This window comes from Centroberyx gerrardi, chromosome 15 (assembly GCF_048128805.1).
Source record: "Centroberyx gerrardi isolate f3 chromosome 15, fCenGer3.hap1.cur.20231027, whole genome shotgun sequence".
Taxonomy (NCBI): Eukaryota; Metazoa; Chordata; class Actinopteri; order Beryciformes; family Berycidae; genus Centroberyx; species Centroberyx gerrardi.
In genome coordinates this window covers 25,135,630-25,147,973 of record NC_136011.1, presented here as the reverse complement: position 1 = coordinate 25,147,973, position 12,344 = coordinate 25,135,630, and the positions used below count along the sequence as shown (strand labels likewise).

At 44.8% G+C, this 12,344-nt stretch overlaps 1 protein-coding gene across 2 annotated transcripts in view; it reads right to left on the bottom strand.

Moving 5' to 3' along the window:
• The window catches only part of ehbp1 (EH domain binding protein 1), a 171,882-nt gene that overhangs the window by 5,094 nt on the left and 154,444 nt on the right, over positions 1–12,344 (bottom strand). For both annotated transcript variants that reach the window (XM_071897739.2, XM_078288580.1), the window contains exons 21-22: positions 7,117–7,216; positions 5,086–5,159 (exon numbers count right to left, since the gene is read on the bottom strand). In XM_071897739.2, coding sequence (XP_071753840.2) covers positions 5,086–5,159; positions 7,117–7,216 — 174 coding nt within the window. The remainder of the gene's footprint in view (positions 1–5,085; positions 5,160–7,116; positions 7,217–12,344) is intronic.

Below are 12,344 nucleotides of genomic sequence, written 5' to 3'. Positions count from 1 at the left end.
GTTTACGACTACCAAGGCGAATCTATGAACTTATTCCCCTAGATTTCTTTCTTTTTTCTCTCTCTCTCCGTCCCTCCTCTCTCTCTTTCTCTCCCTCCTCTCTCTCCCTCCTTCTCTCTTCTCCCTTGTTCCTGGGGAAAGGCCCCCAAAAGCTGGTTTTGGCTGAGGTCCAAGTGGAGTCAAGAGACAAAGTGTCACCAGAGGAGAAGGAAGTCGACAGGGGGCAAAAATGGCCGACAAATAAATACTGTCTCGACAGCAACCTGCAGCTGAATTCTTCATCACATGCAAACAGGTTCAAAACTAAAACAAAGTCGTTAATCTTAGCACAACAAAAGAAAAGTAACGTGATTAAAGCCCATAAATTAATTCTTCATTACAGGCAAGAGTGTTCAAAACTTTAAAACTGTTCAGTGTAATTAAAAAAAAAGAATTAAAATGAATCTAACACTGAACAAAAATAGAATTCAAGGATCTTTTCATCATTGATCCAATAATCCAGTAGCTAGCGTTTCATTCGATTATACTATACAGTCCTGTACACAACTGCAGGAATAACGTAAGAAAACAACGCCAATAAAAACCTCACTCACAGGCTGAAAACACACCTGGCTATGAGACATTATAGTGCTGAATAACTGAAACAAGTTGGTCTATAACTTTTCAAACCAGCGACAGAGTGAACCGTCCCCAAACCCGAGCATGAATCTAAACAAAATGCACAATCTGAACATCTGTTCTCCCATATGTTTCTATAACCAGCGTGTAATCTCATGTTAGTCACACTACAGGAGGCACTTGTTCTAAGAAAAAAAACTACAAAATGTTGGAGAGGATATGAGGAGAATAGTTTGTGCAGTTCAAGTGACTTTACACTAAAACAGGGCATTTTATCTTCAGTTTCCATGTGGTTTCTGCTGCCTTTCATACAAAACTGCAGCCGTAGACTCAAAACGTAAATATTATTCCAAATTCTGAATGAGGACAATCTCAGAAAACAGCAGAAACAACCTCACCAGTCACTCACTTCCCGAATCCCCCAAAACCCGAGTCCGACAACTAGTGGAACGCAGACACTTGTTATCGGCGGTTCCAGTCAACTAGCAACCCTGAAAGAGTTAGCGACATCATCAAAAGGCGCCCATGTGATCGGATTCCACAGTGCACCTAATCAATCAGGGTCTCTAGCGTGCCGCCCCGACGTGTTACAAAGCCCAAATAGATTTACAAATGGGAAGTGTGTGTGTGTGTGGGGGCGGGGTGTGGGGGGTGTGGGGTGGGGGTTGTTGGAGGGGCGGGGGTGGGGTGGGAGGGGTGTGGAGAGGGATAAGCTCCTGCATAGGATTACATATTGATTTTAAACATATAAAAAAGCTTATCATATCAAACCGTAACAGGAAAAACTCTGGGACCCGGCTATGCATAAATCCCTTTTAGACGGTGAGAGGGCGTCCACTTTAAAACATGCACACACACACACACACACACACACACACACACAGGCCCTCGAAGAGAGCCAAGACACAGTGTTTTTGTGTGTGTGTTTGTGTGTGTACATAGGTGTGAATCGGTAAGCAGATAAAGAGGGCATAGTGGATCAATTTTGTGGCAGGGAGATGAGAGCATGGCATACAGATGGCATTTTCCTGCCTGGCATCACACCAAGAAGGTACAAGGAGGCGGTTATCACTGGGCATGCTCATAAACAACATCAACGCCCGCCTAACAGCCTCACCCCCCCCCCCCCCCCGCCCCGATAACTGCTCCCTCTGCCACGGCTGCATTTAATCAAACTCAGAAAACTTCATGCAATTTTCAGTGTTATGATGCTGGAGAAAAATGTGGGGCGGAACAAATAATTGTGTATAGCATGATTTCAGTTTCCACAATTATTAAATGTTGAATATTGGCTTGTCAGCAATATTGAAACAACAAGACTAATACTGGTGATTAATAATCATGATCACACAATCTAGCAAAACAATCATGATTATCACAGCAGCCTGACTCTCCTCCTGCATCTCCACCTCTACATTTTGCCCCTTCATTTCCTTTCCTTCTTTTTGACTTTTTGACTGTGTGTGTGTGTGTGTGTTTGAAATGTGTGTTTTATCACCACACACACACACAAAAAAAAAAATCCACAGAAAAAGACCTTTAGGTTTGGAGCCACTAACTCAAAACTCATGAGAACAAATGGAAAAAAAAAACATCTCTGGAAATTTGAGGAAAAATGCCGACTTTTGCAGAATGACAACTTCAAAGTTGATTTCAGAGGAATTCCCCTTTAACACCCCCCCCCCCCTCCCCCCCCCCCTCCCCATTCCTCTCCTTCTGACTCCTCTTTCCACCTCAAAGCACTCTCTCTTTTTTCTCCCCCTCCTCTCATCTTCTCTCTCATGTGTCTGAGTGTACTGCAGCACCCGGCGCAAGTCAGAAATATGGATGTGGAATAAAATGTCTCGAGTCATAGCCATTTCTGTCTCTGTTCTGGTCTGCAGGGCGACCAGAGACGGGGCCAGGCGGCTAAAACTAAGAAACACACTGACAGTTTATAGACTTGTTTCCTGCTTTCGACTCCCATCCAGAGCACAAAGTTTTAGATTACTGGCGAACCAATTCTAATAAATTATCCTGTATTTTTGTCTGCTGAGTCAACTTTTACAAACTTGTCCCTCTCTCTGCTGTCACCAAACAGCAAAATAGTGGGAATTTTAATAACTTTGTGATGCTAACAGACATGGAAATAAGACTGTTAGCAATGTTAGCGTACAAGTACCTGTGTGTATGTACAGGATGAAGGCTGTGGCTCAATATGTGGCACGTACTGTATGTAGGCTGACTGAGAGGGACAGACAGAGCGAGATCGGTGTGTGTCAGTGTCAGTGAAGGTATATATTTTTCTCAGCAGGGTGTGTGTGTGTGTCAGGTGTATATATCTCAGCGATGTGTGTTTCTCTCTCTGCTCTGACTCACAGTGCATCTCTCTCTCTCTCTCTCTGTCATCGACTGGCCAACCAAATCAGCAATTACTCGCACGCCCGACCATCGCTCAATGGACCTGCCCAAGCACCAAATAAGAGCTGGGGAGATGGGTACTAAACACACACACACACACACACACACACACACACAAATGGCGAGAGCACGAACGTAGACGCACACATACACAGATAAACACAGACAGAGAGAAAGACAGACACACAGGTGGACACACAAACACACCTCTGAGATATTTACACACAGATGCAGACATATAGACAAACAGACAGGTACACACACACACACACACACACACACACACACTCGGCTCCCCTCCCAGCAGCTCAGAACTATCTGTGGCTGGCTACAGAAAGGTAGAGCCTGTGAATGTTAAGTGCTTCCCTTAGGGAGGAAAATAAGGCCGGCTGATAAGTTAGTCAGCGGCAAATCCAACAAGTCCACATGAAGGCAGAGAGGAGCGCTGTGGCACGCCACCCTCCACCTCTCCACCTCACACACTATCTCTCTGCTCTCTGGCTCGCTCTCACACACACACACACACACACACACACACACACACACACACACACACACACACACACACACACAGGCAAGCAGGGAGGAACACGACACACATACGTATAAACAAACATACAATCACACAAGTAAGTAAAAACACCAAACCCACATACAGGCACTGATGCAAACGCTTCGACAAGTAGACAAACTACACACACCCACATGAGAGACAAAAGCAGATGCACACACACACACACACACACACACACAGAAACACAGTGGCAGAAGTGCAGCCAAACTCACTGACACAAACTCACACACTCTGGCATGTGAACCAGAAAATGTGAAAGCCTCCCATTTGAATCGAGAGCCACGGACACACGGCGGCTCAATAAAGATAAATAAATAAAATGGCCAGGCGAAGGCAGCACAGACAGAAGAAATCAACCTGGAAGCAGACAGCTCGGCCCTGTCTGGAGCTGCTGCTCGGCTAGGCATGTCTGCCCCCCCTCACCCCTCCCCCCCGCCCGCTCCACCTGCCCGGCCCGCCTCCTTTCTTGCTAATTACAATTGATTTATTATGGACCAGGTAGCTTATCAGGTGCCCGGTGAAATTACCATGGGTGTCCGAGGGCCGCGAGGGGGAGTGTGCGGGGGGGTCAATGTCGAATGGCAAAATCAATTAGCATTGATTGGCAAAAGGTTCATTTTGCCAAAGAGGACGCAGTCGAAAGGGATTAAACTTCCCTGGCCCCCTGACAACTTTGATACGACACAATGGCTGCTTTTCTAGCTGCGGTATAGTTAACAAGCTTTCAATAATATAACTGCATTTTTTTCCCCCCGGCCCTCTCTCGATGTTGGTGTGGCTAGATTTCAAATCAGGCATCGGCTATTCAGGTCTAGCTAGGAGATAGATAGCATTGATCAAGTATCAGGGAGTGAAATCCCTCGCAACCTCGCATCTTAATCCTCATCAAGAAGCCGACGCAGAATTCAAATCACCCTGCTTCAGGCTCCCAGTGAAGGCTGGAGCAGCAGGACAGTATGCAAGTTAGACTGATCAGAACCAGACAGGGGAAATAAAGATTAATTACTGTACTGGATCTCAACTCACACACCCCAACACTAGCTTCACCTACTCAACATCACCAGGGAGGGGAAACAACACAAAATAGTGTAAAATAGTGACACATTAAATCTAGGACTCAATCAGCCACTGCAGCCTGCAGAACAAAATGACACTCCAATGAGGGTTGGGAAGGTTACTTTACAAATGTAATCCATTACAGATTACTGGCTACTTTCTTTACATTTGTAATCAGTAAAAAGAAACGCCAGTAGATTACTCAAAATCTGGTTAATTTAAATTACTTTGGGATTACTTGGTTGCCAAAATGCATCTAATATTAAGTTAGACACACAAATTACAGACTGTAAGCAAGATTTTGTTCTTAATTGGCCCGCCTGGTGAAACAATGTTTTTTTTTTTTTAATAATCATACATCTCTCTTGCCTGGTACGTGCACACACATCAAACCCCCATATCCTTGCAGTGTGTGTGTGTGTGTGTGTGTGTCTTACCCTCGATGGCCAGCATAGCTCTCAGCTCTCTGTTCAGCAGTTCGAAGCGCCTCTCCAGATCGTGCTCTTTCTCCCTGTGGCAAGTTAGGAGAGGAAAAAAAAAAAGAAAAAACAACAAAGTTCATCAATATGTTAATGACTAAATCATTAAGCACTTAAAGAAACCTGCAATAAACATCGATTCAGCTACTCGCCCGGACCTTCTCCGGCCTCGCATTAATCTACTGCACATAACTGATACACACACCGCACGCGCACAGCCCTAGGTGGACGTGTGTGTGTGTGTGAGAGGTAAGAAAAAGGAGGAAAAAGAGAGAGGAAAGGCAGTGAGAACAGATAAATAAAATAAAGGAATAGAGTGTGGGAGAAAGCAGAGGGAGAATGGAAAGAGAAAGAATAGGAAGACGGAAAGAAAGAAACGTGAATATCTGTCAGTTTATGTGTATGTATGGATATGAGATGAGTGTGTGTATGTGTGTATGTAGGCATGTGTGCGTGTGTGTGTGTGTGTGTGTGTGGGGGAGCGGGATGTCGGCGTCCACACACAAATTAAATTCTGCCCTCTTTCAGCCACATTAGAAAATGAGCTAATTCTGCCCCTAATAGAATTTGTCCTTCAGAAGCGCCTTTTCCCTTCGCCGCCACAAAGAGAACAGAAAGGGCCAATAATCAGTTTCTCTGTCAATTGGCCGCTTTAAAAGCCTCGCCTTTCCCACGATATAATGTGATTATGAATACTTCAATCTCTCCTCCACTCGCCCACTTTGAAATCCTAACAGCCGCAAATGAAGAAAAAAGCAGCGTGTGTGTGTGTGTGTGTGTGTGTGTGTCTCCACCTGTGGCGGCTGACCACATACAAAGAGACTAGCGATAGAGTTATAATCGGCGCATTTCTATTGATTTCATATCCAGTCCACATGTAAATCGATGAGCGGATAGACAGAGGGGGTGAATGGAGTGGTAAACGCACGTTCCTCCTGTCGCTTTGACAAGTCTCTAAATGGTTGTGTGATGTTTGCAGATTATTTATGCTTCTCAATGTAGGAATAGCACTAAAAAAACTGGTGATAACGGAGGCTACCTGGTGGATTCTACTGGTAGGAAATGCTCGTCTCAGAGATTAAGCCATGAACGTCTTATTATAGTATAGTAGCCAGTGCAATGAAACTGCAAAAGGCTCATAAGATCAGTTAATGAATTCCTGAAAATAGGATACTCTGAATGGAGGGTTATTTTGACCATGAAATTAACTGCTGACGTGACCTGCAAGGACAGACGAGCAAGTGGCTGAACAGAGAGATGACAAAGAGGCTGACATGACAGTCAGTCAGTAAGACAGTCAGTCAGTCAGTAAGACAGTCAGTCAGTCGGACAGACAGAGAGACAGACAGACAGACAGACAGACAGACAGTCAGACAGTCAGACAGACAGACAGACAGACAGTCAGTCAGTCAGTCAGTCAGACAGTCAGTCAGTCAGTCAGTCAGTCAGTCAGACAGACAGACAGTCAGTCAGTCAGACAGTCAGACAGTCAGACAGTCAGTCAGACAGACAGTCAGTCAGTCAGACAGTCAGTCAGTCAGACAGTCAGACAGTCAGTCAGTCAGTCAGTCAGACAGACAGACAGACAGACAGACAGTCAGTCAGTCAGACAGTCAGTCAGTCAGTCAGTCAGTCAGTCAGTCAGTCAGACAGTCAGTCAGACAGTCAGACAGTCAGTCAGACAGTCAGTCAGTCAGACAGTCAGTCAGTCAGTCAGACAGTCAGACAGACAGTCAGTCAGTGAGACAGTCAGACAGACAGACAGACAGACAGACAGTCAGTCAGTCAGTCAGACAGACAGTCAGTCAGTGAGACAGTCAGACAGACAGACAGACAGACAGTCAGTCAGTCAGTCAGTCAGTCAGACAGTCAGACAGTCAGACAGACAGACAGTCAGTCAGACAGTCAGACAGTCAGACAGTCAATCAGTCAGTCAGGCAGTCAGTCAGACAGACAGTCAGTCAGTAAGACAGTCAGTCAGATACATACAGCAGAGAGAGCTGGTTCTGGCGTCTGATCAGGGCGTTCTTCTTGTTGACCAACATGAACCACTCCTGCATCATGGCCTCTTCCTCCTCCTTGTTGTTACCTGGAGACACACACACACACACACACACACACACACACACACACACACACACACACACACACACACACACACACACACACACACACACACACACACACACACACAGAAACACAAGCACAGGGTTACACATCTGATAGCACACTATTTCAACAATATAACAACCAGTTGGTAATTAGTCTTCGATTGTTCATTGCGCCTTTGTTTTTTTAAACAAAACAGATTATCTTTATGTTGCTTTTTTAATACACAGCTATCATATCACACCATAGTGCATCACTAGACACTAGATTGTGTCTGTCAGATAAAAGGTCATGTCTGCTCATCTTTTTCTACCTCCAACTGTGTCTTTTGATTACAAAATGAGCACAAACAGCACATGGAAGCACACACACACACACACACACACACACACACACGGAAGGGGTAATGCAGATAAACAGACTCAGTAGACTCTCTTTGCCACTACAGAGGCAATATGTCTACCAGATATTTGTGTGTGTGTATGTGTGTGTGTGTGTGCGAGTATACACTCCCCGCTCACGATCCTTGTGTAAACATTCACATACTTCACACCGCGTCTTCACAACGTCAATACGGCTTCAACCGGGGCGGGATTAACTCAGCGATTACCGTCGAGCGCCTTTACAGAGTGGAGCCTCTCACTGTAGGGCAATACATATCCCACCAATCACTCAGCAGGCCTTCAAAAAAAAACACGGCTCTAGGACTCTCCGACGCTTAGTGTAATACCTGCTCAACACACGGAGAGGTAGCGCGGCTCAGATGCATGCCTAATGTAAGCTTCGCCCACGCCTGGGGCTGAGCCTATATGCTGTAACTTACTTACAGGGTACAATGGGATGCGCACAACTGATACGGACACGGCGCGTCGAATGGAAACCTTCAAATACTAGTCACACAATAACATGTTGCCCCAGGAGCAGCCTCTCTCGGGCATGTTTGACTTGGAATAAAGACTCGGGCGGGAATTGGAGTAACTTGGTTATTTGGTGGGTTCGGCGTGGCTCTAACGCCGCCAGGGTTACGGGTTCGATTCCCACTGGAGGAATCAGTTCGCTGCGTCTGTGAACCGAAGTCAGAATGGTTTAGTGGGCGTTTCTCTTCCCTCTGCCATCGCTGTACTGGAAATAGCATCGAGTGTTCTACTGGTTTCCTGCTTGGATTGAGAAGACAATGAGTAGAATTCAGTAGAATCACCTCCTTACCAGGTTGGCTGTGTCTGCACGATTAGCTAAAATTATAATCTTTATTTTGCTGATATTGTGATTATCATTATTTATCACAATTGCAAGTCTCATTGATCTGAGGAACAAAATTAGTTTACTGCACTTTGGCATCCCAGAGAAGTACCTTTACTTTTTCAAAATAAGGAGAAAATCTGAAATTAAATTAAATGTTTCAATATTGCCCGAATGCCAATATTCTCCAAATATTAGTCAATTATCAGTGGAACCTGAAATCGAGATATATGATTATAAATGATCAACTGTGGAGCCCTACTTCTCCAGAATCACTATACTGAAAATATCAGGAAGTTACATTGCTTTCTGGGTTTAACGGGGTAGACACTGACAGAGTAACAAACTACCCACAATGCTGTGCAACACTGTGACGGTAAAACTGTCAGAATCAAGAAAACAACGTAACATTAGACACATATCAGTGTTTGGGCTTCAGTATGATTTAAATGTTGAATGTTGAAGCTGACTTGTAGCATGTTAAAAAGAGTTGAGTCGACTTAATTTGATGATGATATCTTGATTTCTGTTGTTTTAGTTTGTTTTGAGGAGTTTTTTATCTCACCTGCATTAGTAATTTACATCTCTTCTTCTTCTATTTTTTATAATTGCATTTTAGCACTTCTTTTCAACACTTTGCTTCTATGTTTTATCGCTGTGGAAATAAGCTGCGGCGCTGTCAGTACAATATTAACAGTGTTTATGTACAGAACTGGGACATAACAAGCTGTACAGTACTAGAAGCCAGTTAAGTGGTGGCTGCAGCATTAACCTGACACTCATTACATCTGTGAAGAGGAGAAATGGATCAAAAAAGAGGAGGAGAGATGAAAGATCGTCTTAGGGCTTATGTTATTATCTCTCTCGCTGCCTTTTTTCTCCCTTTCTCAGGAGGAACGTGTAATAGCTGGGTAGCCATGACAGGCATCATAACAGAATTAACACTAAGAAGACACCTTAAAACACTTCAGGTTTTTGATTGGGAGCCCTGTAAATAATAAGAACAGCGTTGTTAAGCGTTAAGCAACGGAGGAAAAAAAAAACCTGTTTCTGTTTGTTTCTTATTTCTTTACCTCACACTTCTCTATTATACAGAAACCATTCTAGGGGAGACAGGAGTATTTGCTACACCTGCTGTCTGGGAAATGTGGCTTTGACCCTTGCACTCTTTCCTACTGGTTTGCTTGTAACATCGGTGATGTAAAAATTTAATCTTATTCTACTGTTGCTCTTATTGTGCGTCAATCTGGATAAGAGTGTCAGCAAAACACCTAAGATACAAAATAAACTTAAGAATAGAGAGTCAGTGGGGGACAATAGGCACGGTGCTTTAAGGGCACCTGAATGCGATCTGAGTCTGTGCGTAAACGACTGATTCAGCTCCTCAGGACGAGAGAGAACCAAGAGAAATGTGTGTCTTTCTTTCGCTCTCATTCAAACACACACACACACACACACACACACACACTCACGCCAGAGGAGAGGGAATATTGGGCCACTGCGTCATTGGCGACAAAAGGCAGGCGCGTGGATGTGTGCGCGGACACCGGCGAGAGTGTGGACATTTGTGATACTCTGAGCCAGCAGATGTATGTAATTTCATTTAGGAGGGGTGGATCGTGAGGGAGGGAGTGATGGAGGGACGGAGGGAGGGGAGGGGGAAAAAAAAGAAAAGAAAGAAAGAGCGAAAGAAAGAAAAGCGTCGGGATTTAGCGGAATCGGGGGCTCGTGGATTACTGTAGTCAACTTTGAAACGGACGACACTCGGAGGGGGGATAAAGCCGGCGCTGACAGGTCATTGTGCCGCCTCGAAGTCAAATAAAACAAGCAAATAATAATGGCAAATATTAAGCTCCTGTGACATTGTGGCGAGGCGGGCTGGAAGACGAGGGGGGATTATAAAGCTATATCCCCCACCGCTAGCCAGCCAGCCAGCCAGCCACCAGCCGCACTCTGTGGAAGGAGGGAGGGGAGGGAAAGGGAGGGAAGGGAGGGAGGTAGGGGGAAAGGTTGGGGAGGTAGGGAGGGAAGGAGTTAGGGAGAGAGAACAAGGACAGAGGGAGGGAGGGACAGGAGGGACGGCAGGAGCTGAGGAAGGGGAAAGGTAGGAGGAAGGGAGGGTAAAGAAGGATAGAGGGGGTGAAGGAGGGAAGGAAGAGGAACAAGGAGGGAGGGAGGAGGAAAAGGGAGAGATATCGTGGAGGGAGGGATGGAGGAGGGGGCAGTAAGCGAGGAGAAATTGGATGGAGGGAGGGAGGGAGGGATGAGGACCTGAGGGATAGAAGGGGTAGAAGACGAGGTGGGACGACTAGGGAAGGAGGGAGGGAGCGAGGGAGGGAATGAGGGCAAGCAGGTGAGCGGTACAAAGCGGAGAAAGAGAGAGGAGGGATGGAGGGAACGAGGAAGGACGAGTGGTGCAGGACGCTCCACAGCTGCTCAGCCTCCCTCCCTCCTTCACTCAACCTCTCCAGGGTTGAACTCTGACCTCCAGATACTCCTGACTCTTAAAGAGACAGAGGTGCGTCTCCACTAATAAGAGTCACGTTTAACTATTTGGAAGCAGGTGCGTGCTAGCAGACTTCTCATTTCTAAAAAAGGTGTCTGCAAGTTTCATTAAGTTGGATTTAAGACTTTGTAAGACCGTTTTAATGCCAGTTAAAATGAAATATAAGACCAACTTTGCACATGAACGTGAAAATGGAAACGGCTTAAGACTTGTCAGATTATAGCTCTGTGTGACTAGGTTGTTTTTTCATCTTAAAAAAGTCGCACCAAAAAAACTTCATCCAAGACCTAAAATGCAATATTTAACAGTATTTAAGACCTTTTAAGGCCCTAACCTCAGATAATATGGTTTAAGGTTATTTATTGTTGGTATATCTTTTGTGTATGTGTCTGATCTTCTTGTTACTTCCTTTGTTTCTAGTTTTTAAATCGCTGCTGTTCCTTTTGTTTGTGAAGCACATTGTAACCCTGGTTTCAGAAGGTGCTGTATAAATAAAGGTTTACACACTATTTCAAGACTTTTTCAGGATCTGATTGTGCCAGACTTAATAAAAAGGTGCCTTGCACACTGTTGTTTTTTTCAGTACTATTCAAAAATAAAGCATGTTTTTTTTTTAATCAGATTGTTTTTGTCTTTAGTATTTAATAATCACATTTTCTGTTATGTTTACATAATTTAACCATTTTTTGCAGCTTTTGCATAATTTCTCTGACAGCAATTCAGAAACCCACAGGACCAGGGAAACAAGGAACAGACAGTTTATATCAAGATGTCTGTTCAGGTTTCATATATGTAGCTTATTGAGAGAGTGATCCTGTGTTGCTCAACAGATAGAGCAAGGCACTAACACTACCAGGGTGGGGGGTTTGATTCCCACTGGGGCCAGCCATACGAAGGCAGTCTGGATGAAAGTGTCCACCAAACGGCAGATGTTAAGAGTGACAACAACCGAGAAAAAACTGATACACATTGTGCGGTATGAAAACAAATGGTGTAAATATCCTTGGCAAGCGTCACTGACACCGGGTCTGTGAATCCAGCCTTGGCTCTGAGACACTGTGGATCCATGTTGGCTCTCAGGGGGCCATCTTGGATCAAAGCATCTAGCGGTTTGGCAGGTTGCATTCTGGGTCTCGCTGCTTGCCTTACGCGCCATTTCTCACCGCTCAACACAGAGCAGAGCAGAGCAGAAACAGGCCAGAATCTACTGAGACTGCAAGCAATAAATTTGGCATTGGTACAATGTTTGATCATGACATCAAAGGATTAGCGAAATATGTCTGATAGAGATACACTGGGTTTCCATATCTACAGGAAACTTTATCGTCATTAATATCATGTTCGGTGTTATTCGGTTATCAAT